Source organism: Oryctolagus cuniculus, chromosome 19 (assembly GCF_964237555.1).
Source record: "Oryctolagus cuniculus chromosome 19, mOryCun1.1, whole genome shotgun sequence".
NCBI classification, from domain to species: domain Eukaryota; kingdom Metazoa; phylum Chordata; class Mammalia; order Lagomorpha; family Leporidae; genus Oryctolagus; species Oryctolagus cuniculus.
This window is the reverse complement of record NC_091450.1, coordinates 22,857,327-22,882,556: the sequence shown is the minus strand read 5'-3', so window position 1 is coordinate 22,882,556 and position 25,230 is coordinate 22,857,327. Positions and strand designations below refer to the sequence as shown.

The 25,230-nt window shown below is 43.0% G+C and overlaps 1 protein-coding gene across 15 annotated transcripts in view; it reads left to right on the top strand.

Moving 5' to 3' along the window:
* The window catches only part of MRTFB (myocardin related transcription factor B), a 290,368-nt gene that overhangs the window by 203,085 nt on the left and 62,053 nt on the right, over positions 1 to 25,230 (top strand). Inside the window, exon 1 of one of the 15 annotated variants that reach the window (XM_002711759.4) lies at positions 11,472 to 11,849. The exons of the other annotated variants lie outside the window; for them this stretch is intronic. Coding sequence (XP_002711805.2) covers positions 11,732 to 11,849 — 118 coding nt within the window. The 5' untranslated portion in view covers positions 11,472 to 11,731. Of the gene's footprint in view, positions 1 to 11,471; positions 11,850 to 25,230 lie in introns of those variants that run through there. 15 annotated transcript variants of the gene reach the window in all.

Sequence of the window (25,230 nt, the reverse complement as noted above, 5' to 3'; positions counted from 1 at the left end):
CACTTTCGCTTTTAATCCTAACGTCCAATCCTAACTTCTTTCCCACAGTCCGTATCCGAGTCTATGCCTAGGCTTTCGATAGCTTCTTCTGGCACATTTTCTGTCCGGCTTTCCCTAGGCTCTTTGCTAGTCTCTCTCTCTGGTATTTTCCCACTTCTTCCCGCTTCTTCCCTCCTATGTTTCCTATCCGAGTCACGGCACCATTATGTTGCTCCCCCTCTTCGTGGAGGAACGACACCAAACCCTGCCTAGGCTTCATATCCGAGTCACGGCACCATTATGTCGCTCCCCCTCTTCATGGAGGAACGACACAAGACCCTGTGCTGTTCTTTTGTCTGCTTGGCCCTCCCCGGGTTTGCTGCTGGTTCTTCCCGGATTGGCTACCGTCCCTTCCACCTCCGTGGAAGGGCGGTTCCCCCTGCCACTTTCCCCACTTCTGCGGGGGAGCAGCTCACCGCCGGCCGGCTCTCTCGGGGGCTGCACAGGTGTTCCTTCAGATAGATGTTCCTCGTGCATGTTGTCTCTCTCCTCCTTTATAGTCCTCTTCTACCAATCCCAACTCTGCTACCCACACGCTGAGCACGCTACTCTCTTCCAATCAGGAGCAGCTCCTGCAGCTTGTCAAGTTGGTGAGAGGCAGCTGGGTAGAAGCTGTTTGCTCCTCTCCCAGCGCCATATTGTGGGAGAGCAGATGTATAGAATAAGTCTTAATTCCAGTAACAGTATAGTCCGAGTTGCTCCCCACACATACACAAATCAATTCTTCCTTAAAGATGTGAAGAAGAATGGGAGTGGGAGCGCAGTGCAGTTCGCATCTGAGGACCTCACTGTTGTTAGTAAATCTGGGGACCTGAATTACTTGCGGAGAGTAAGACGTGAGGGTGATAGTGCAGTGTGATCCTGAGGGGAAGGAAGATGTTGTGGAATAGCGGTGCAAGTGATTAATGAGTCAGAGTGAAAGGGACATTTGGAGAGTTTGTGAGAGGGCCTGGTGTGACTTGATACTGGATTTGGATAGTCCTCTTGGCTTCCCTCTTTTCTCAAGCTGTACTGTTTTGATATTCCTACCTTTGTTGTGACTCCCAAGATGGCAGAAGACACCCAATCAGATCAGATAAACAAATGTTTACTGCCACCTCAGGGTAATTCTGTGGGAGTCACATGGTAGGTTGAAAGCATCCCCTCTTTCCATTTGAGTTACACGGTGAAATCGGGCTTCACAGACACGATGGTAACAGACCATTTAAAAACAATCAGTAGAGGACTCCATTTTTATTAGTGTAGTGTTGCCTTAATTATGTACAGCGATAAACTCATTGAACTTAGTAGAAATTACACACTACAGAACAGAAACTCTGCATTTCAGTTATAGAAATCCACAATGCTTGTAAAAACATAAATCGGTATTAACTATGACATGATGCATTTTTGCAAATGTAATTGCTGCCTGGCACCTGCTCCCCCCTGCTCCAGCACAGGCTCAGAGTCTGTATAGCCGTGTGCCATGATAATTCATTTCTCCCATCCCTGTCTCTGTTCGCATGGCCGGTGGCTGGGCTTGAGTATGTTGTCATCACAGTGTCAGCTCACTGTATTTCTTGGTTATTAGTTGGCAACACTTGATTTAAAAATTGATCAAGGGAATTCCTTTATTTCTTCTCCGGGTTAACAAAATGAAGAGTTTTTTTAAAGCTTTGATGAAGAATTCATGAGCATCCGAGACTGTATCTTGGGCTCCTGAGAATTATGACCTGATGTGTGTTCTCCCCAGTTCTCAGATCTGGGGCTGACTGCACGGCCATGATTAGTTACTTGGGAGCAGAGTACAGGCAAGGAGTAATGGCAGATAGCCAGACGTTTCAAGATTTTAGGGTAGTGGAAATAGTTGTTTTTTTAACTGAAAACCAGTGCAGTTTGGCATTACTTAGCGAGATATGGAAGGAAATCCGTGTTTTACCTCTTTTTTTTTTTAATGCTTTTTTAAAACGTTGATGTTCTTTATTTGAAAGGCAGAGATACAGAGAGGAAGAGGATAGGTCTTCCATCTGCTGGTTCATTCCCCAAATGGCCACAGCAGTCAGGGCTGGGCCACACACCCAGATATTCTTCTAGGTCTCCCCTGTGGTTGCAGAGGCCCAAGCACTTGGGCCATCCTCCTCTGCTTTCCTAGGCACATAGGCAGGGAGCTGGATTGAAAATGGAGCTTGCAGGACTCGAACTGGCACCTATATGGGATGCTGGTGCTGCAGGTAGTAGCTTACCTGTAATGCCAGAGTGCCGGCCTCTAAAATAACTATGTTTGACTTAAAGACAGTTAAGGAAGAGAAATGCAAGTTAGGTTATAAACTAATTGTCTAGGGAACAAAGGGCTGGGTTGATGTTGATTAGAAAGCAGTATTATTCACAGTGTGGACCATGCGCTGGGGCCAGTTCTTGGGAAACAGAGTTTAGAAACTTTGATGGTAGTTTGACACTGGTAAGACAGGTGCATGCTTAGTGGACTTCTGTTGTTGAAGAGCACAGATCCATCTGGGTGTTGCCAACTAACCATGCGCTACTCGTCATGCGCAGTAGGACCACATACCAGTCCACAGAGTGGAAACTTTTTTTTTTTTAATTCCTGTTAACCACAGATAGTTAAAACACAGATATGTAGAACAGTCTAATAAAAGAATGGAAAAGAGGAGAAAGGTAGTGATCAGAAGTTTTTTAAAGCTTAGACCCTATTTAGGTGACAAGCTGTGTCCTCTACCTCTAACGCAGTCCCCAGCACACAGAGATTCCTTGGTAAATTCACTTTGACTTTCAGTGAGTTGGTTTTTGTTGTTGTTGTTGTTTTAAAGATTGATTGATTGACTTGAAAGAGTTACAGGGAGAGAGAACTTCCACCCACTGGTACATTCCCCAGATGGTCACAACAGCCAGCACTGGGCCAGGCTGAAGCCAGGAGCCAGGAGCCAGGCGCTTCATCCAGGTATCCAGTGTGAGTGTCAGAGGCCTAAACATTTGGGCCTCCACTGCTTTTCCCAGGCCATTAGCAGGGAGTTGGAGCAAAAGTGAAACAGCTGGGACACAAATCAGCACCTATGGGACCCTGGCTTCAGAAACAGTGACTTACCCCACAGTGCTACAATGCTGACCCTTCAATGAGTTGTTTTGAATGAAGATTGCTTTGTATTAATATGGTGATGACATAGCATTAAAATAAAGTCTTTTAATTCTGATTTCTTAGTCCTAGTGATGCTCATATTTTTTAACCCAATTTTCCTGTTTCCTTGTTCCCATTAAGGGAAAACGTATGGGCAAGGCTTTCTGCACATATAACAAATTCAATTTTAACAAATCTCAGATAGTAGGAAGACACCAAAAGATACTAAACACTAAAGCAACACCACCAGTAGTGTCTTTGTCTACAGCTGGCCTGCTGCCTCAGGGTATGTGTTGGAAAATGTCCATGGCTAGTGCACACACACACCAGAGAAGCCCCAGGCCCAGCAAACACAAGGCCATGGCGAATAACAGACGTGGGAGACTCTTCCTGCTGCTACGTAGGAAGTGCCCATTCTGCCTGTGTTGGGCAAGCACGTGCCTTTGTCCTAGTTTTTATAATCACAGAAGACAGCAGTCATTTTCCTCGTTGTGCAGATGAGGCAGCCAAGGCACACAGATGTTGCCACTTTTTCAGGACCTGACAACTCTGAAGTTATGCTCCTTCCACAAAGCCATCCTACCTCCAAACGTCACCGATCGGTGATGTTGTTGTCCCCCCTAAAATATAATGATTTTTCTTAATACATGCCTTTAAAAATCACATGAAGAAATAGCAAAATGGAAAAATGCATATAGGCATTTGTTTTCAGTGAAAGCAGTGTTGGATTTAAAATTTGCATTTTCCCGCAGAATGACTTGAAATATCTGAACCACAGCATTTTGGAGGTGGTGGGGGAAGACCTAACACTTTAGCTGTGGAGGATCAAAAGATGCCCAAGGTCCTCAAAAGATGTGCTAAATTTACCTGTAATCTGAAAACCATTATTACAGATAGGGAGCGTGCAGGTCACTTTGGTTGTACTGTGTTTTTCTCAACAAAATAGGATACATTGGCTTCCCTCTTATAGGTTACACTTTCCCAACAAGATGAAAATTGTTTCTTGGGAGATTGACAAGAAAATTTTGTGTGTGTACGAGGCACAGATATGCCAGTGGTACATAGACAGTAAGTCTGCAGGACTAAAATTACATGGAAGGTGATTTAAAAAGTTATATAAAAACGAGACAAGAATCATTTGTAAAAAAAAAAAAAAAGTTGAGAAAGACTATTGTAGACGATTTCCTTGCTATTACAACTGCTAACCATCTACTTGCAGTGATTATAACTAATGTTGGCAGAGATTTGACCCTCTCAATTTTTTGCTTATCCCTGCTATTCATGCTAAACCTTCAAAGCTATAACCATTTCATTCTTCCTTATATTACATAATGAGGAAGTCACTTCAGACTTTGAGGAGGACAGATTATATAACCCAAAGAAAGTGCCCAGCTAGTTTTCTGTATTTATATTTAAGTACCTGTAAAACTTTAAAACCAGGCCATATCACTGTGAACATGCCCAGTCTCGCCTGATCTTGCATGGGAAAAATAGGGAAAGGACTTGAATGACTTTTGAAGCCCATAGAGTATATTCTGCCATCTCCAGTTGTCCATACTAGTCGTCTGAATCAGTAGAGACCAGTGGCCCCTGTCCCGCAGAATATAAAGGCCCAGCTGAGGATGTGCTGTGAGCTGTGTCCCTCTATCCCACCCCATGTGACCTTTTGGCCATCTCAGACCCTGGAGAGGTTAATCAGCAAACTATTAGTGGTCAAGCTCCAATCCCAGAAAACCTTGCCTCCACAGCAGTTCATGTCATCAGATGTCAAAGAAAACTCAAAGGAGTGGTACCACACATGGCAGTCATGTCTGTCTCCTGTGAGCTAAGAGGCTGTCACATCCTCTGTAGGGTTGGTTTTACCGCAGGGTTTAGCCACAGAAACCATCTGTGTTCCTTACAAATCCAATACCTTAGGATCCCTTCTCATGAAGCAGTGTTTTTCAGAGCAGCTAATTGGTTAATGTAGTTACATCTGAATTAATGTATTTTCAATATATGTTTTTACTTTTAATTACAATTTTATTACTACATGGAGAAAGATTTCATAGATACGATTCCTCCATCCTCCTCCTTTCCTTCTTTTTCTTTTAATTTTTTGAGATAACATACTTTCCAAAGGCTTAATTTTTTGTGATAACATACTTTCAGTTTATAATCACAGGCTAAATACGCCTCTAAACAAAGAACCCTACAAGTAAAAGGTAAGTAGACAAGGGTCAAACAACAATCAAACCATAAGATGTCAGTTTAGCTCAATATACTTAGAGGTTTTTTATTTGGGGGGGGGGGTGATGTAAGGGGGTACTTTATGTATTAGCTACAACCAATCAGGAAAAACATATGCTTTTTGCTAAGCATAATGGTCTCCAGTTGCATCCATTTTGTTGGAAAACACAGAATTTCATTCTGTTTTATGGCTGAGTAGTATTCTGTAGTGTATATATTCCACATTTTTCTTTAGTCATCAGTTGATGGACATCTGGGGTGGTTCCCTATCTTAGCTATTGTGAATTGATCTGCTATAAACATGGTGGTACAGATAACTCTTGCATATGGGATTTCTGGATCAAATGGTAGATCTATTTTCAGATTTCTGAGCAGTGTCCAGGCTGTCTTCCACAGTGGCTGTACTAGTTTTGAATGTACATCTGTAAAGTAATAAAATGAAGGACCTTTCTCTGTACATACGCGTGTATGTGTGTGTGTTATAAAAATGAAGACCTTTTAAGGGGTACTGTCTGACCTCAGAGGTAGTGCCATTTAATTCCTTTTTTACAGGAAAAAATTGTATTTTACCATTTTCACTTAGTAATTTATAAGTGTGATATTTTACAGTATTTGTAATGTTAAGTAGAAAATGTTAAAAAGGAGAAAAATATGGATCAATATGTATTTTATTAAAATATGGAGAAAAGCTTCAGGTGTATACCTCCTTGAACTTTTTCTCCCTAACTTCATCCAGTCCTTGTGGGTTTTGAATGCTGTGGATCTGGGATTCCTGTGTGAAAAATCTCTTAAAAAAGAGAGATGTGCATGATGGAAAGATTGCTCCCTCTCCCTGTGAAGGCTGTGAAGAGGTTCACATTCTGAGTGCTGTACAGTACCTTAGTATTCGGGAGTTAATTGCATTTGTCACTGAGTTTTTAATCGATGATTTTTGAATGGTTTACATAACTGCTCAGTTGGTGGTATCCTCAGGTTTCTCCTTACTGAAGTACAGTATCACAGCGATGAATCTTTTTTCCCGTAGTCTTCTAAGTGTGTATTGACTTTGCTAAGCTTGTCTGTAGGTCCCTTGAGCCACGTTTGCTCATGTTCTGATTCCCCAAAGCCTTTCTTGGTTTTTTCCTAGTCTCTAAGTCATATAATTTTTCTCACGCTTATTAAATATCTGTGTTTTGGGTAGTTGGGAAATTGATTTGATTTACTGTCATCTCTTTCATGGTAAAACAGCACTTTTGAGTGTAGAGACACATAAACACTGTGGAAGGAGATTTATGGCACAAGTGACTTTAATTGCGTCATTTGAAGTTAAATGTCATTTGTGACGATAGAGCCAAATGACAATAACGATGATGTAGCACAGAGTAAGGAGCAAAGACAAACCTGCTGGGAAGTAATTTGACAACCGTGGGCTTACGTTCTCCATCCCTAATTGAATCCAAAAGGTACTTGGGGCTGAGAAAGGCAGCTGCCCTGCGGAAGTGGAGGTGGTGGGCCAGCGGAGGTCCTGGCCACCTGTGCAGGGTGAGGAGGCGTCTGCACAGGGTTTGACTGCCACAGTGACAGTGGTGGAGTGTGCCCATGTCCATGAAATGGGTAGCAGATAATGGGAGACAAGCGTTTCACTGTAGGAGAGGGAACTATAAATGTAGAAAAGAGAAAGTAAGAGCTAGCCTGTGGTATTGGATGAGGATTGGAAGCCTCAGGGTGCACTTCTAGTGTTCAATATAGCTTTAAAAATGTAAAATGCTTTAATATAGATGTGTATTTACATTTGCTAATACACAGAAGTGTGAATGTGTGTATGCATGTAAACAAGTAAACTCATGGGCATCTTCCCAGCTGTGTCTACAGAAAAGGCCTTGGTGCAGTGGCACCCTGATAGCACTGAGCACACCTGGCATTCAGATATTTCTGCCTGCAGTGGGAAGGTGAGAATGAGCCTGTAACACTTGGGCCAGAGACAGAGAAAGGGCCCAAAGAATGATAGGGTCATGAGAGGAAGAAACCATGAGAGTCCCCAGAGACCAAATCTGCGGTAATTGAACATCAAAATAAGTAATGACAATAACAAGCTATAACCCCTTGAATAAAAGAGGAAACTATGGGGGGGGGGGCCATGCTGTGGCATAGTGGGAAAGCCGCCACCTGCAGTGCTGGCATCCTATATGGGTGCCTGTTCGAGCCCCAGCTGCTCCACTTCCAGGCCAGCTCTCTGCCTGGGAAAGCAGTAGAAGATGGCCCACATCCTTGGGCCCCTGTATCTGTGTGGGAGACTTCGAGGAAGCTCCTGGCTCCTGGCTTCAGATCAGCACAGCTCTGGCTGTTGCAGCCATCTAGTGAGTGAACCAGCAGATGGAGGACCTCTCTCTCTCTCTCTCTACTTCTGCCCCTCTGTAACTCTGCCTTTCAAATAAATAAATAAATCTTAAAAAAAAAAAAAAAAAAAAGGAGACTGTTAGACCATGCTGTTACAAAACAAGTAAAGACAATCCTTTTTCTGACAGTAGGGTGTGCCACTGATGCAGATGGTCCCCAACTTAAGATGATTTGACTTAGGGTTTTTTTTTTTATGAATGTATGAAAGTAATACACATTCAATAGAAGCAGAAACTGCACTTCATATTTATATATTGGAGAGGTAGAGTTATAGACAGAGACAGGAAGAAAGGTCTTCCATCCGCTGGTTCACTCCTCAAATGGCCACAACAGCTGGAGCTGGGCTAATCTGAAGCCAGGAGCTAGGAGCTGCTTCTAGGTCTCCCACATGGGTGCAGGGGCCCAAGCACATTGGCCATCTTCTACTGCTTTCCCGGGTCGTAGCAGAGAGCTGGATCAGAAGAGGAACAGCTGGGGCACGAACTGGCCAGCGCCAGCCCCCTGCACTTCAGACTTTGAATTCCTGATCTTTTCCTGGACCAGTGATAAGTGGTACTGTGTTCTATTGCCAAGCTGGGCAGTGGCAGCAGCCACAGCTGCCAGTCAGCCCTGTGGTCTTGACGGGGAGGAACCGTCGCTCTGCAGAGTGCAGTGCTGCTGCGCTCTGGTGGTGGGTGCATCAGGGGAATAGATGATCTTCAACCTAAGGGGTCCTCAATGTGTGATGAGTTTATTGGGACATAGACGCTGATGGAGGAGGACGATGGTATTCCTGCCACCTGAATCTAGTCGTGAGGATGCATCAGACACACTCAAACAGAGGGTTAATCCTACACAATAATGACCTGTCATCTTTGAAAGAAAAGAAAGATTGAGGCGCAGTTTGAGATGGCAGGAAGCTGAAGAGACTTGACAACTCGGTGCTGTATGTGCCCTTGGTTTGGATCATTTAGCTACACAGGGTGCTGTTGGGACAACTTTTGCAATGTGGGTGGATCCGAGGTCGTGATGTGCCCGTGCCTCAGTGTCTTCATGGTGGCGCTTGTGTGATGGTGCTGCAGTAGACCAGTCTTGTTTGTAGGAATTACCCCTGAGGCTTCAGGGTAGAGAGGAATCGGGTCAGAGCTTTCTCGCAGATGGGAGATGTCTGCTCTGTGAATTTGAAATTACTCCACATCCTCTCAGACACTTTGACCATTAGAGAAATTATTTCCTTTCACTCCAGAATTACAAAGACTTTTGATATACATGTACAAGAGGACAATATGCTCTCTTATTAGGATTTTTATATTTACTAGATACAAAAATAATAGGCTTACAGGAGATCTTTAAAAGAGAGCTTTTTTCCAACACACATTGAATATATACCTGCCTGCACACACAGACCCCATAGAGTTTTAAATTTGTTGGTGTGGTCGTGTATCTGCTCAGATTTCCAGGCTGTGGGCTAAAATGAAAACATTTGGGCATTTTTCAGAATTTAAAAACAACATTTTGGAAAAAACAGTTTTAGAGCTTACTGTTCGTGTTACTCTTTTTTTGCAAAGTAATTAAGAATGTGGGTCCTAGAGCTCAGCTGTTTTTGAATCCTGATCACTGCATATAATATGCCACCTCTGACAAAGTATTTGATTTTCCTAAGCCTCACTTTACCCATCTGTAAATTGGGGTCATAATGTTGAACACACAAATCTCTGAGAAGTGTAAGTGAGGTGTTACATAAAAAGCACTCAGCCTGTGGCACATAGTAATCTCTAAATAAAGTTGGGTGCTATTATTATCTCATAAAAAGTTAAAATGCTTTCATAGAGTAATTCTATTACAATTATGTTGGCTATCTTTCTTCTTACCAGAAATAGAATTATTAGGAGGCCATAAGAAGTATGGCTTCTGCTATTAAACCTGTCTCAAGACCAAACTACAGCCTGGAAATAGGGCATATTTCTACAAGAGAGCAGGCAGTGCCGTGCAATAGAAAGACTTAGTTTTGGGAGCTCCAGCTTTGGTTGAATTTCAGACCTGCCGCTGACAAGCTCTGAGACTTTGGTCCTATTGTGTAAATGTAGTGTACAAATTATCATAGTGACCACAAGGATTGTGGGAATTAAATGGGGGTAAGCTGTATCTAATTAATTGACTTGAAGAGTCTACAGAAAATGGTTCTTTTTACCATTCCTTTAAAAGTGCAGGAGTGGTTTATGTAGAAGAATTCAGACCTCAGGATCAGAGATAGTAATAGAACACTTGAGACATGTGATAAGCTTGTCAGGGTTTGTTCTACAGAGGTTTGGACTACTGAGGCTGAGCTTAAGTTGCTTCAGGAGCTTTCTGTTAACAAGAAGTGTGTCGTGCGTTGTGCAGTGCTGTCCCCCAGAGATGCTGGAGAGGGTAGATAGCACCAAGGACAAAGGGCAGAATACACCCTGCAGTCCCATCTGTGCAAACGGGGAGAACCATACAGACTTCCCAGCTGCGAAACTGAAGCCTCTCTATCTCACAAGAGAGTCATGTCGGGTGCATAATTAAAATGTATCCGTACCTTTGCTTTTGAAGAGAAAATGTCGGGTGCATAATTAAAATGTATCCGTACCTTTGCTTTTGAAGAGAAAATATGCCTGCTTTAGAGACCATTGAGTCATTCATGTCAGAATAGTGGCTCTTGGTCATTGATTTGGGACTTCTTTGGAATTCTGTTACCACAAGTGTTCCTGTTACACTTGGTTCTGCTTTAATTCACTCACTCAGTCATCTCATCCAAGAGGTGTTTGTGTGGAACTCAGCGTCCCAGCACGCTGCTGGATGGTGGTCGCCAACAAGGGAGCAGAGTCCACCGCCTGCTGCGGAATAGCCTCGGTGGGATTCCAGCAGTCTTTGCAGAAAAGCATCTTTTGAACCGCTTTTTAAAATCGGACTACTTAGGCTGCTGTTGCGAATTTGGTGCGTTTAGAGAGAGGCTTGTCTGCACCTTTGCCTGGAGTGCCCTTGTGCGTAGTGAGTGGCAGCCTGTGACTTGAAGGAGATGCCTGTCTGTGACAGCTCCTGTGAAGTGGAACCTGGGCTGCTCGCTGGCTGCTGTGAGATAGGCGCGCTCAGTGGAGAGCGGAGGGTTTTTTTTTCTGTTGAAAATCATGGCTAAGTTAACTGTCTCCGCCCACTAGTGGCACAAAGGGAAACTGCTGTTCTGATTTGACTTGCCGGAGGAAGAGAACTGCAATTTCACCGTGCATTTCCCTGTTACTGAGAGCTTAGGCTTGGCCAGGGACAACTCTGTGCAGCAAAAAGCACCCTGCAGAAGAACTGGGGGGGGCGGGGGGGACGATGCCTGTGCTTTCCTCCAGATGTGCTGGTAGCATGTTTATTCAGTGTGGTGCCTCTGCCGAGATAAGAGCACTTCGTTCAGATGCCCTGGACTGCCGTTTGTTTAGCTGGGGAACTTAATGAGTAATGGATGTGCTTGTCTGGCCGATAGAAAGTATTTCCACAGCCCCCGGCTGTGTTTATAGAGAGCCCGAGAGAGACCACGGGCAGCAATTTGTCTTTTTAGGTATCAGCAGAGACTTCTCTTTTAACAACTAGAGGATTTATTTTTAACTGCTTGACTCAGTGCTTGTCAGATGATTCGGACCATCAAACTGCAGATGGAAGTACCCGGCGCGCGTGCGGGGGAGGCTGGAATGGCAACGGGAAGTGGGGGCTGGCTGGGAAAAGGGGTGGGATTTGAGAGTCGTGCTTCTGAGACTCTGCCTCCCGGTGCGGGAGAGAGTTAAGGGCTGCCAGCAGCAGGAGTGTATCTGCAGGTCAAGCTGGGAACGGAAGGGTAATGGCCGCCTTCGCCTGCGTGCAGACATAATTGCCCAGTGGTTGGGGTATTGTGAGGAGCTGCCCAGGACTCAGGGACCAGGGTGTCGTGAGCTCTGCTGCGCTGCCCACTGCGCGCTTCTCCTGCTTGATGCTGCCCGTCTCCAGGAGCCTCTCACCATGATCGATAGCTCCAAGAAGCAGCAGGGCTTCCCAGAGATTTTAACTGCTGGGGATTTCGAGCCATTAAAAGAGAAGGAATGCCTTGAGGGGAGCAACCAGAAAAGTCTCAAGGAAGGTCAGTGTGTCTGTGGACAGGAGCAAAACTGCCAAATGCGTTTTCCCGTCAGCCAGGCTGAGCGTGTCTGTCTGCCTGCCGTCCTGTGTCTGCCTTCCCTCTGTTCACTCCTAGACCTTCCACCCTCTGAGTTCTTCGCGATGAGAGCTTATGCAGTTCTTGGTAGGGTTACTGAAGATTCGGTAGCTGATAGAACTCTGGGGATTTTGCAGTAATTCACATGGTAAAGGAACTTACGATGCCTGTCCTCATTTCAGTAGAATCTTTGCAGATTAATTTTGTATATTTCTCAAAAAAATTTTTTTGCATACCCTCCCACCCACTTTGGAGAGGCCATTTGCTTTTCAGTATTGGAACACTGCTTCTTTTACATTTACAAATACATAATTCCAGGAAAATTCATTTTTTTCCAACCAACATGTTTAACCAGGAAGGTAGCAAGCTCTTAATTGAAGCCTGAGATGATGGTTAGAATGGATGGTTAGAATGCGTATTGCATCTTTTTCTGTTTTAAAAATCACATTGCTTTTTTTTTTTTTTAACAAAGCAAGCAAAGAACAAGTTCCAGAATACTGTCAATGTTGTTAGTGACAACTGCACAGGCACCTCACTGACTGACTGACACAAATGGCCAGTGGTGTGGGCACTGCCTCTGCTGCCCTGGCATACTCACGTGTGGTAAGCCCGGTGCCTGGCTTGCTTTCCTGTAGTAGCTGGAGATCAAGGACCACGGTGTAAGAAATTTGGAGTCTACAGAGAATACATTTTTCCTAAATTTGAGTTGTGAGAATCATCTCTCCAGTGTCTATTTTAAATGTGAAAATTGATGTAGTCCTCTTCAGAAGGGAAAAAGAAAACACAGTAACACTTCTTCCTTTTCCCTGCTTTCAGCTTCTGCCTCGGCTACCCGCTTCCCTCTGCACAGACTCTTGTTCACATTACAGAGACTCCAAGAGTCAGTGTAGAATTAATCACCCTAAGTAGCACCTTGAGCTTCTTCCAAAAGAGTATCCTCTTTTTTTTTTTTTCTCAGACATTTAGAATATGAGAATTTGATTATGGATTGTTACAGATTTAAAAGATAAGAAGAAGAAACAATAGCTGGAGTTGCTGGAGTTGAACTACTTTTGGGTATGGATGGAAAAAACACCCAGATCAAAACAAATGACACAGAATGCAGTGTTAGGAGCTGTTGCTAGGAACCGAACAATGGGGTTGCCTCTGCTTGTGCACAGCATGCCTTCCTGCAGGTTCTTAGAAAAAATCAGGAACACATTTCTGGAGGCTCATTTAAGGGAACTTAACTTTTTAAAATTACTAATTCTAAAAAACTTTAAAGCTCATCTGTGTATCATATTTCTAATGTTAAGTTCCTGTTAATATAAATTTAAAACAATTGTTGTGCTACTTGAAAAACTGATGAAGTAGAGGAAAATGGAACAGTCGAAATAAAAAAGGATAAACAGCAGGATGTGATTAAGGAACATAGAAAGCAAGAATTAAAAATATAAAAACAAGAGAAGGGTTATTAACAGGAACAGCGAAACAGCAGAGACGATTACTTAGCGCGTAGGTTCTTTTCCCTGTGAATTCTGGCCGTACTTCCGATGTATACAGATGCAGTGATACAGTGTCAAAGGAGCAAAAGCACATGGACTCTGGAGAAGATGCTCTTGAGTTTCAGTCGTGGGTGCAGCATTTCCTGGTTTTATGTTCCTGTACAAGTTCTCTATTATGAGCCTTCATTTCCTCATTTGTGCAATGGAAATAAACAGTACCTATTTCATAGTGTTAACCTTTGTTACTGTTCCTTCTATATAAAATTTAAATTTTAGAATAATGTGTATTTTTGCAAAACAGAGTGGCGGTCTGTATTTCTTCATGTAAATTCGTAGTTTTAAAGAAGTAAGGGAGAGAGTTTGCCATATTTCAAACATTCTCCACATAAATGATTGAATGATGAAACTCATTTGCACTGAACTTGATTTTGCTATATATATTATGCCTCTGCTTATTTTCTGCAGTATGTTGGGTTGAGGGTAAAGTAGACAGACAGTAGGGCTGGTCTACTACCTCTCAGCAAATGACACCGAAAGCATTTGATCTGGGTTTAATCGGGACAGGAAAAAAATCAAGTTTAGTGGAAAACATATTTTTTCATTTGAAATCTTATGAAAATAACTTGATAATGGTGATAAACAAATGGTGAACCTCATCTGCTTTTAGATATTGAGTCATCCATCAGTTGTATTAATCCATGAAAGCTGACTGATATGGCAGCATCTTTGTCATTCTAAAATGCCCTAGAGTTTATTAGATTCTGTGCTATGTTGTCAAAAAAGGCAAATATAAAAGTACTTCAAAAAGTTGATGGAAAGGATAATTAAGAGATAAGTTTATGTTGGTACAAAAAAGTTTTTAAAACCATATACAGGGTCATATGTTCAGACCATATGAGATGCTAATAAATACTTGCTGAATTCATAAATCAGAAAAAAAACCATATACAAGGTCTTCAAAAATTCAAGAAAAATACATGTTAGGAAAAAGCTATAAATGGATTTAGATTTTTTTGGACAAAATAAACTTTTAATTCCATGTTTCACTTACTTTTTAAAGCACCCACATACATAAATAATTGTTAATAATGCCTAATATTTCTGCTTTATGTACTAGGGCCAGCCTCTAGAGTTTTTTAATGTCTGAATTATACATTTCTTGGTAGTGAAGGAAAGGTGAATTTTGGTGTGTTTAATTCCGTTCACACTGACACAAATGTAGTCCGGTGTTTCTGACGTATGTGTGCTGTGAGGCACTGGGAGTCCGTTTCTCAGTTGCTGTCTTTCCTGTATGTAACAGGGACTTGAGAATTCCTGTGATTGTTGACATTGCACATTGGCTGAAATTATAATGGGGGAAAACAGACTTCATAAGCAAATAATTGTAAGATTCAAGAATTTATGATATCTAAACAAAAAATCTAGTAATGCCTTCTGTAAGTTTAAAAGAGGAAGAAGTTCCAAATGCACGCCGCCTCTGAAAGCTGTCCTCACACACCAGCAAGCTGTTGGATAATAAAGCAGATCACCTCGCAGTTGTGCTTATGTTTGTGTAAACTTTCTGATGAATATCAACCAGTGTGCAGAATGGTGTGATCGCTTGGTTGTTTCTTGCTCTAGATCAGAATAGTAATATAGGTTTGAATCCCCTTAAAAAAAACTCAAAACAGAGAATTCTCTTTAAATTAGTTTCTTTTATCAGAGCAGCAGTAGGGAATCTCAAGTTTTAACCTCTCTACAAAAGGCTTCCAACATTTCTAATCATGCTCAGCACACATGAGTTTTAAATTTAATTTCTGGATGTACAGCTACAAAAGATTATAGACCACTCTGACTTGACAGCTGAAAAATTGATAATTACAAATTTTCAGGAAAAGTCAAATAAATTAAGATGATTTAATTCAAGTAAGTGTTTTAATAGGAGTCATTATTGAGATAAATGAATCATACAACCAGTGCCACTAGCTGACTGCATTTCATATTTATCAAGGGCAAAATGGTAGCAGATGGATTTAAAGAGGAAAAAAATGATTTTTTTTGGTAAGATTTATTCATTTATCTGAAAGAGTGAGAGGAAGAAAATGAGTGTTTTTCCATCTACTGCTTCATTCCCCAATGGCTGCAACAGCTGTGACTGGGTCAGACTGAAGCCAGGAGTTTCTTCTGGGTCTCTCCCATGGGTGGCAGGGGCCCAAATACTTGGGCCATCTTCTGTTGCTTTTCCCAGTCCATTAGCAGGGAACTGGATCAGAAATTAAGCAACCAGGACATGAACTGTCACCTAAACAGGATGTCAGTGTCACAGGTGGCAGCTTTTACCTGCTACGCCACAACACCAGCCCTGACTTTTTTTTTTAAAGGATTTATTTTGGGCTGGCGCCGTGGCTCACTTGGCTAATCCTCTGCCTGTGGCACCAGCACCCCAAGTTCTAGTCCCGGTTGGGGCGCCGGGTACTAGTCCCGGTTGCTCCTCTTCCAGTCCAGCTCTCTGCTGTGTCCCGGGAGGGCAGAGGAGGATGGCATAAGTGCTTGGGTCCCTGCACCCGCATGGGAGACGGGGAGGAAGTACCCAGCTCCTGGCTTCGGATCAGCGCAGCGCCAACTGTAGCGGCCATTAGGGGAGTGAACCAACGGAAGGAAGACCTTTTTCTTTCTCTCTCTCACTGTCTATAACTCTCTCTCTGTCTCTGTCTCTCTCTCTCTCATTGTCTAACTCTGCCTGTCAAAAAATAAATAAATTTAAAAAAAATAAAGGATTTATTTTATTTATTTGAAAAAGTTACAGAGAGATATAGAGACTGAGAAAGAGAGGTCTGCCATCTACTGGTTCACTCCCCAAATGGTTGCAGTGGCCAGAGCTGAGACGATCCAAAGCCAGGAGTTCCTTCTGAGTCTCCACATTGGTACAGGGGCTGGAGCACTTGGGCCATCCTCTGTTGCTTTCCCAGGCACGTTAGCAGGGAGCTGGGTCAGAAATAGAGCACCTGGGACTTGCACTGGGGTCCATATAAGATGGCCAGTGCCACAGGCTGGGGCTTTAACCCACTGTACCACAACGCTGGCCCCTGGTATTCTTTTTTTAAAAGCTCTGTAATAGTGAAAATAAGATACTACAGAAAGAAAAATAAGTTGTGTGTTAGTTACTTTGAATAAAACTGTTATTACAAAAAAAAAAAATACCGTGTTTTAACCATCACAGTGAACTGCTTGTTAAAAACGCACCCCAGTGCAGACCTGACAACTGTCGTGGAAGTGACTCAGGGGTTTTGTGTCTTAGTGCTTTGTAGGCAGCCAGGGGGTCTGGGTGGGATGGAGTTACAGATGTGGAGGACCGCACTCCCAGTTCTGCCACAGCAGAGTAACAACAGCCATCATGCAGTGTATGCAGTTGAGCTGGGTTGCCTGGGAAACTGTGCTGAGACATATCTAGTAGATTTACTTAAGAAGAAAATGAACATTTATCTGAGATATTCTGAATAATCCAGGAATAATCTAGGAAACTAGATTAAATAAATATCTTTGCCAAAATACCAACACTTGTTTAAATGATGGAGTTTATCCGTCTCTCAGCCACATATGGCTTTTTACACCTAAAATCATTCATGTGAAATAAAATTTTGGGCTGGCGCCACACCTTAATAGGCTAATCCTCTGCCTATTCTAGTTCTAGTCCCGGTTGGGGCGCCGGATTCTGTCCCGGTTGCCCCTCTTCCAGTCCAGCTCTCTGCTGTGGCCAGGGAGTGCAGTGGAGGATGGCCCAAGTGCTTGGGCCCTGCACCCGCATGGGAGACCAGGATAAGTACCTGACTCCTGCCTTCGGATCAGTGCGGTGCGCCGGCTGTAGCACGCTGGCCGCAGCGGCCATTGGAGGGTGAACCAACGGCAAAGGAAGACCTTTCTCTCTGTCTGTCTCTCTCTCTCACTGTCCACTCTGCCTGTCAAAAAAAAAAAAAAATTGAAATAAAATTTTGAAAAATTCAGCTACTCAGGTGCTTGGTGGCTGCTGTACTGAACATGTCCGTTGTCACAGGACACGCTGCTCTGTACTCTCCTCACCCCAGCTGTGATCCAGTCTCATAATCCAAACTGTTAATGCCATTTCGTAAAGAAAATCGTATGATTACGTCAGCTAAAGCCACTTTCTCTCCTGTGCATTCCCAGTGGGCTCATCTGCATCTTTTTATTTATTGCATTCACTTAGGCCTTGCTATCATCACTGGGGGCCCACAGCAGGCATTGTGATCTGTGTGTCTGCTCTGTCTTCACTGTGGGAACATGGTATTTCTTGGAGATAAAATTGTTGTTTGCCTCTTTTTTGTCCTACATTGCCAATGTCCTGCATATCTTAGGTACATTCATTATGCAGTGAGTACTCAAGAGTACCCCTCCTGACTTTTTTTTAAAATACATGTATTTATTTGAAAGAGTTAGAGAGGGAAAGAATGAGATCTTCTGTCCACTGGTTCAGCCCTCAAATGGCCACAGTGCCCAGCACTGGACCAGGCTGAAGCCAGGAGCTTCATACAGGTCTTCCATGTGGATACAGGGGCCCAAGGACTTGGGCCATTTTCTGCTGCTTTCCCAGGCACATTAGCAGGGTGCTGGATGGGAGATAGAGCAGCCAGGACTCTTAACAGGGGCCATTTAGGATACCAGTGTTGCAGGCAGTGGCTTAAACCACACACCACAATCCTAGCCCCATCCCTCCTGCATTTTTTTTTAAGGTTTATTTATTTATTTGAGAGGCAGAGTTACAGACAGAAGGGAGAGACACAAGAAAGAAAGGTCTTCCATCTGATAGTTCACTCCCGAAATGGCTGCAACAGCCAGAGCTGAGCCAATCCAAAGCCAGGAGCCAGGAACCAGGAGTTTCTTTGGGGTCTCCCACGTGGTTTCAGGCCATAACAGAGAGCTGGATCAGAAGTAGAGTAGCAGGGACTCAAACCAGCGCCCATATGGGATGCCAGCACTGCAGGCGGTGGCTTTACCCACTGCAACACAGCGCTAGCCCCTCCTCCTGCATTCTGAAAGGCACTGTTGTCGTAAGATATAGTTTATCATTCATTTATAAATTGGTGCCTTAGCCATGCATGTCCTAATGCCCTGTGGCCTCCTGCTGATGCAATAGAATATGTTGAGCAATAGTGGGAGAAACTGACAAATAAATAGGCGATTAAAACCAAACAGTGATGCAGAGGCCATGAATTTCACATCTGTTTTTGCATTTCTGGGAATTTTTGTTTGTTTTCTGACAACCTTCTCCTAATTAGAAATATTGTACAAGCAAGTTACCATGAAATTTATGTTTCTAAAAAGTTAATTTGAAAAGATACAAGATATGGCACTTAAAATAACTTTAAATGTTGTACTGGTATGAATGAGAAAAATAAGATTCTTCTTCCCAGCGAGGAAATACTTTTTAAATGGATACATGCTACTTTGGAAATGAAATTATGTAATTTAATTTTTAGTGGAAATAATTTTATATAGCAGAAATGTGAGTGCTTCTACACAGCAGAGTGCCAGACTGTGTAGACCTACAGTCTTACCCGGCCGGCCAAGGAAGTGAGACGCTCGATGATAACACAGAAATCAAGCACACACATGAGAGCCAAGGGCAGAAGGCCTTATGTGCTTTGGCCCACATGAGCAAGCACTGCAGACTGAGGGCCCCTGGCCCACCTCCTGCCATCTGCACATTCTCCCAGGGTCTCCTATCATGGTAAATGGCGCCTCTGCCCTCCCCACAGCCCCCACACACAACATGGGCGGGAGCTGTGCCTGACACCTTCCTTGACCTCCTCCCTGTGCCCTGTCACCAAGTACATCAGTTCTGTCTCAGAAATACTTCACCCATTGACAGCTCTGCGGCCGCACAGCAGCCCCTGGTGCAGGCCCGGTTACTCAAGTAGTGCCTGTAGGAATCTGCTAATGCAGAGACTGCTCTGTCTGGAGAGGCTCCCTTTCCCTCCCCTCCTGGTCCCTCCGTGCCTCCACTGAGCTCAAGTGATCGCAGATTTCCAGTGTACTTGGGATCAGATCCCAAATCCATGCAGCAGAAGGTTCTGCCGGGTCTCCACACTGTCTCCTACCATCACCATTTTCTCCATCACCATCTCCTGCTACCCCACCCAGCCACCTGAGCTCTGACAAAATCACTCCAGTATCCCCCCTCTGCCTCCCTCAGAGCCCTGTGGTCCCATCCATGCCTCTCACAGGGTTTTATCCTTCCGCTGTGGGTTGGAGGGCTGAGGGGAGGGGCTGAGTGGTGCTGAGAGCCTGCAGCCCAGGGTGTGTGCTTCTGAGAACTCTGTCCTGTTCTGTCAGCCAAGGGCAGCAGTCCCTGGCTGGGAGGGAAGTAATCAGGAAATTTCCCATGGGCTGCTGTGGCGGGCTGAGTCCATCACCTGAGGGACAGTATGTGAGAACCACCTACCGTGCAAACCACAGTTGAGCGGCCAGATGCAGGCTGGGGCAGGCACTGACCACCACTGCCTGAGCCCTCTCGCCGCGGTCCTGGGAGAGCCAGCAGGACCTCTTTCTGGGGATCAAAGGCTTGCGGGAAGAGTATAGGTGAACTTGAAACGCTGTTTCCCCTTCCTGAAGGTGGCTCTGTCAGGGGTTTTAAACAAGCTTCTGAATGGCAAAGATTATAACCTTATAATCTCCTGGTGTCTCCCCTCTTTCATAGTTGGCTCAGGCTGATTTTAAAATGCTGTTTGCTGCTTGGTTGAGGCCGCAGAAACAACCCTGCTCATAGCTGTGGGGGCTGGAAAGCCTGCTAGGTTCAGTTCCTGGTGCAGGCTCTCTTCCTGGCTCTCACCTTCTCACTGTGTGTCTGCGTGGCACAAGGTCTCTTCGGAGAAGTACGCTGACCCTGCCATAGAGTCCCACCCTATGACCTCATTTCAGCTGCCTCCCAGGACCCTGTCTCCCACAGTCGCACTGGGGGTTAGGGCTTCAACACTTCTTACTGATGCGTGTAACTTTTGCTGTGTTGGAATCAGGATATACAGGATTTTGTATAAAATAGCATAACCAGAAACAGTGTTGGGATTGTTTGGTACAATGGCCAGCTGAAGCAGGTGAACAGACAGAGGCTGGGATTGAGCATCTGGTGCCTGATTACTGGTAAATACAAATAGAGTTCTCATCTGGAGAGTCACTGAAGCTGTGAGTTCCGGTGTGCTTGTTTGTATGCTTCTCGTGTATTCAAATAGTAGAGCCAATACAGTGTCCACCTGAGACTCAACACTGAAAGTTTATGAAACCTGGCATTGTAACATGATGGTTTGCAGTTGTGTGCAGCACGGGGTAACCAGGTGCCCTCCATGTTGCGTGTGGCTACTTGGTACAGCTTCACCTGCATCACCATACACAGTTGCTATGATATTACTTGTGACAGTTCTCGCAGTTTTGGTAGGCAAATTACATGAGAGAGAGAGAGAGAGAGAGAGAGTGTGTGTGTGTGTGTGTGTGTGTGCAGGTCAATGTCTAAATGTGTGTGTATGCCTCATTTCTGAGTCCAAAAAATGGGAAGAAAACCCAAGTTCCTGAGCCTGGATCAAGTGGCCATAATGGAGGAAATGTGCTTAGTGTTCTGGGGAAAAATGGAGGTAAACAATAATCTGCTGTTTCCTAATTCATTGGTAATTGTTATTCAGAGAGCCCACCTTAGGAATTTACATTAAGAATTGTAAAAACTTTGCATGCAATTTATGTTTCCCCATTACAGAAGGATTAGAAAACAGAGTACAGTAGAGGACTATAGAAATTTTGCTTGGCCCCAAAGAAAATATAAACATTACCTTTTTTTGGAGACCCAGCATGGTCCTACAGGTCAAAAATTGTCTGAAGTAATTGAATATTATTGTAATCCATTTGCATTCCTGGTAATCAGGCAATTAATTATGTAGATGATTTTGCTGTTTGTTATTTTTACTTATCCCGTTGTGTACTTTATTTCCACTTTTTATCCAAATGAAACTTTCTTAAATGCATATGTGCGTATTGTCTTTCTGTCTGTCCGCCACAGACTGATCTTGTCTCTGCCATCTGTACCAAACCCCTGGTTTGACTTCACGTTGTCATAGCACAAGAAGCACACTTTAAATTCATTCCAACTTTTGACAAAGAGTAGAAGGGAATTTGTGTGAAGGAAGGTATGATCAATTTAAAGAAACATGCTCCATTTTTAGCAGTCTGTTTCCATAGCAACAGAAGCAGCAGCCAGCTAGAGACTTATCAGAGCTCCTGTAAATTTCCAAGGCTGAGTACTGAAAGCATTGTCTTCCTGACCTGATGCTGCAGATTAATGCAGGAAGTCTAGAGTGGTTGCCTGGGATAATGACAGTCCCGCTGGCATTTTGGTTTTACTGACTCTTCCCTTCATCTTTCAGTAGATGGTACATGCTGCATTCTAGATTTCAGGACCTCCTTAAAAGCAAAGGACACTGGTTTAGAATTCTGCGCAGTCTGTACTACCTGCCTCTTCCCCTACCCCCCCCCCAACCTGGTGTGCTTAATAAGGATGCAGTGGGAAACGCAATATTTCCTACTTAGTCTAAGGCCTAACTTTTTACATGCACTAATTCTGCACAGTTTTTTTAAATTAACTTGATATTAGCCACGAAATAGTCCAAATATAAGAATTCTTGATGTAAATGCTGCTTGCTGTTTGCAGTATCTGAGACGGGGGTTGATGTGCTTGCTGGTGTAACTTGCATTTGTTTCAGACAGGAAGCGGTGATGGAAATTTGCTTAATCGGTGAAGATAGCACAGCTCTTACAGGATGAACTACCATTTTATTTTTAGACTCTTTGCATTCTGGTTTTTTTTTTTTAATTATTTACACAATGACCTTATTTTAGTTCCCAGATAACATAACTGGAACTCTGATCTTTGATTACTACTTTTTATCACCTGTGAGAATATTTAAATGATTTTTGTCTCTTTAATGCTGCATGAATTTCACATTAATTTTAAGTGGAGGTGAGACGAAATTAGTATCTACCACTGAGTGTCTACTGCCTTGTTCATTTCTTTACTTCTTTACCTTCCTCTTGTCATTCTTCAAAACAGCATAATTACAGTTTGTCTTCTGTTCCCAACATTAACACTAGTTCAAAACCCCAAATCCCAAATTCACACAGTGAGGTCAAACAGTGATGATTTTGCCCTGTGATAATTACTTGTCATGTAAAAGTACAAAATACTTTTGGTAATTTAATTTTCTTAAGAGAAAACATTTTTTATACTTTTTTGGTTTGTTGGTTTGGAAGGCAGAATTACAGAGAAATCTTCCATCTGCTGGTTCACTCCCCAGATGGCCCAGGAGCCTGGAACCCCATTTGGGTCTCCCACATTGGTGCAGTGGCCTACATGGCCCAAGTGTTTTGGGCCCCTATCTGCTGCCTTCCCAGGCACATTAGCAGCAAGTGGAGCAGCTGGGACTTGAACCAGTGCCCATGTGGGATGCAGGTATTGCAGGCACCAGCTTAACCCACTACACCACCAACACTAGCCCCAGTAATTTATTCCTTTAAAAAAAAGATTTATTTATTTATTTGAAAGGCAGAATTACAGAGAGGCAGAGGCAGAAAGAGAGGTCTTCCATCAGCTGGTTCACTCCCCAAATGACCACAACAGCCCAAGATAGTCTGGAGCCAGGAACTTCTTCCCGATCTCCCACCCAGTGCAGGGACCCAAGGACGAGGGCCATCTTCTACTGCTTTCCCAGGCCATAGCAGAGAGCTAGATGGGAAGTGAAGCAGCTGGGGCTTGAACAGGCGCTTGTATGGGATTCCAGCACTGCAAGTGGTGTCTTAACCCCCTACGCCACAGTGCCAGCCCCAGTCAGTGCTTCTTAAAACATAATTATGTATATTGTGGGAAAGCATAAGAACAAAAGATACTCTCTTGCATTTTCAGTGAAACTAAGGTTGGCGCGACAATGGGGATGGCAAAGTGACCCCATCTAAATTTTTAATGAGCGTTCCATTATTAGAAAATTAACCTATAAATATATCATCAAAGGATAACTCCCAGAAATTAATGAAGATATTCACTGTAACATTATTTATAATAGCAAAAAAATCTGGTAACATAAATGTGTATGACTGATATGTCTGTATGTAAGATACAGCCAGTGCATGCAATTTTTAAAGCAAATAAACAACATGAATAACACCCCACTCCATGTTTTCTCACTGAATGTTTTATGTATGACATTGTGACAGGATACTCAAAACATTTCCTGGGGCCACAAAAATCAGGTCTGGGGTGGGATGGGTTGACTTTCACCTTTCTTTTCAATACTTTTTTAATGTGCACATGCATTACACTTAAATAAATAGAAAAATGTATAAAACATGGTTTCTTAGATCATTTTGTTAGTAATACAGGTAGTGATCTATTTCTGAGTCCCATGATCAGAAAGAAACCCACAGGGTGTGACTTATACCCCTTTTCCTGCAAAATAAACTATTCACAGCAAGGAACAATAAACCTGTGAGTCTTTGTCCTCAGGATCCTAACATCTGGGGAAAGGAAAGTAGTTATCTTTCCTGAATGTGTACATTAAGAGTAGTCATAGCAGTAATAGGAGCCACCACCATTTTAAACATTCATTTTTAAGGAAAAGTAATGGAACACATGCAGTTCTAAATCTGGCCACTAAGGTGCTGCTTGATGAAACAAGGGTTGGATAGAGGCCGATTAATCCCTCTCCTGTATCCAAGCTCCAAAGATAAGATGAGGATGTTGGCTTTTCTAAACTGTCTTGTTCTTATGGGACCAAGCCACTCATTTAGTGCTATTTAAACAATATACAGTAAACCTTTGCCAGATTCCAACCACTTCATTTCTAACTACTTGTACATCTGTTTGAAAAATAAACAACTGAAACCAGGGTCTCTGTTTTTGTCTAGTCGACAAATGTAAATTCTAGAGTATTCTAGATTTTCCATCTTCGTTTTTTGCCTCTAGTTTACTTGACTGTTTGCTCAGGTTTTTGTTTTTTTGTTTTCCTTTCCACCTCTCATGATGTGCACTTTATTCTATTCATCATCCTGTAATTAAGCACTATACATTGTTTCCTCTCTCAGTAAACTGCTGCTAACCTCCTCTCTCCTCAGTCCACTCTCCTTGGCACCCTGTGTCTGAAATCTAGCTATTTATAAAGAATGTGAAGACCATGGCTGTCTGCCATTCTGTTTCCCAGAAAGTATCATTTCTGCCAGCCTCTAGCATACAGTCCTCAGACGTCCCCGTGCAAACTCCCAGCGCCAGAGCTGCGCTTTATTTTGACTCATTCAACTTATGCTAAACTGCTGTCTTTTATTTAAATGCTGCACAATTATGGGGCTGTTTTCTTTAGAATCAGAAGCACTTTAAATTACATCATATTAAGAAAACATTTCAGACATTCTTCTTACAGAAACAAAAGAAAATAGATACATCATCTTTAGTTCACAAAGTAGGTGAAAAATTTGAATTGGAGTATAAGTATTATGTGAAAGAAGTTTTTGTATTTTAAGGTTTTTAAACAGATCATCAGACTTTGATCTGGAAGCACATTAAACCATGTTAGAAGCCAGGGAAAGGAACTAAAAGAAGATACTTTTTTGACACGTAAACTATTTGTAGTACTACAAACTACATTTCCAATTTATCAGTAGAGAAGCTTTTGGAATGCTGATTAAAGTCAGTTTTTTACTTTTCTTGCATAAAAATGGAGTAAATTCAAAACATTTCCATTGACATACATAACATTGTTTTTATCTCTGTGACAAGGGAGCAGCAGTAAGTAAAATTTTCAAAA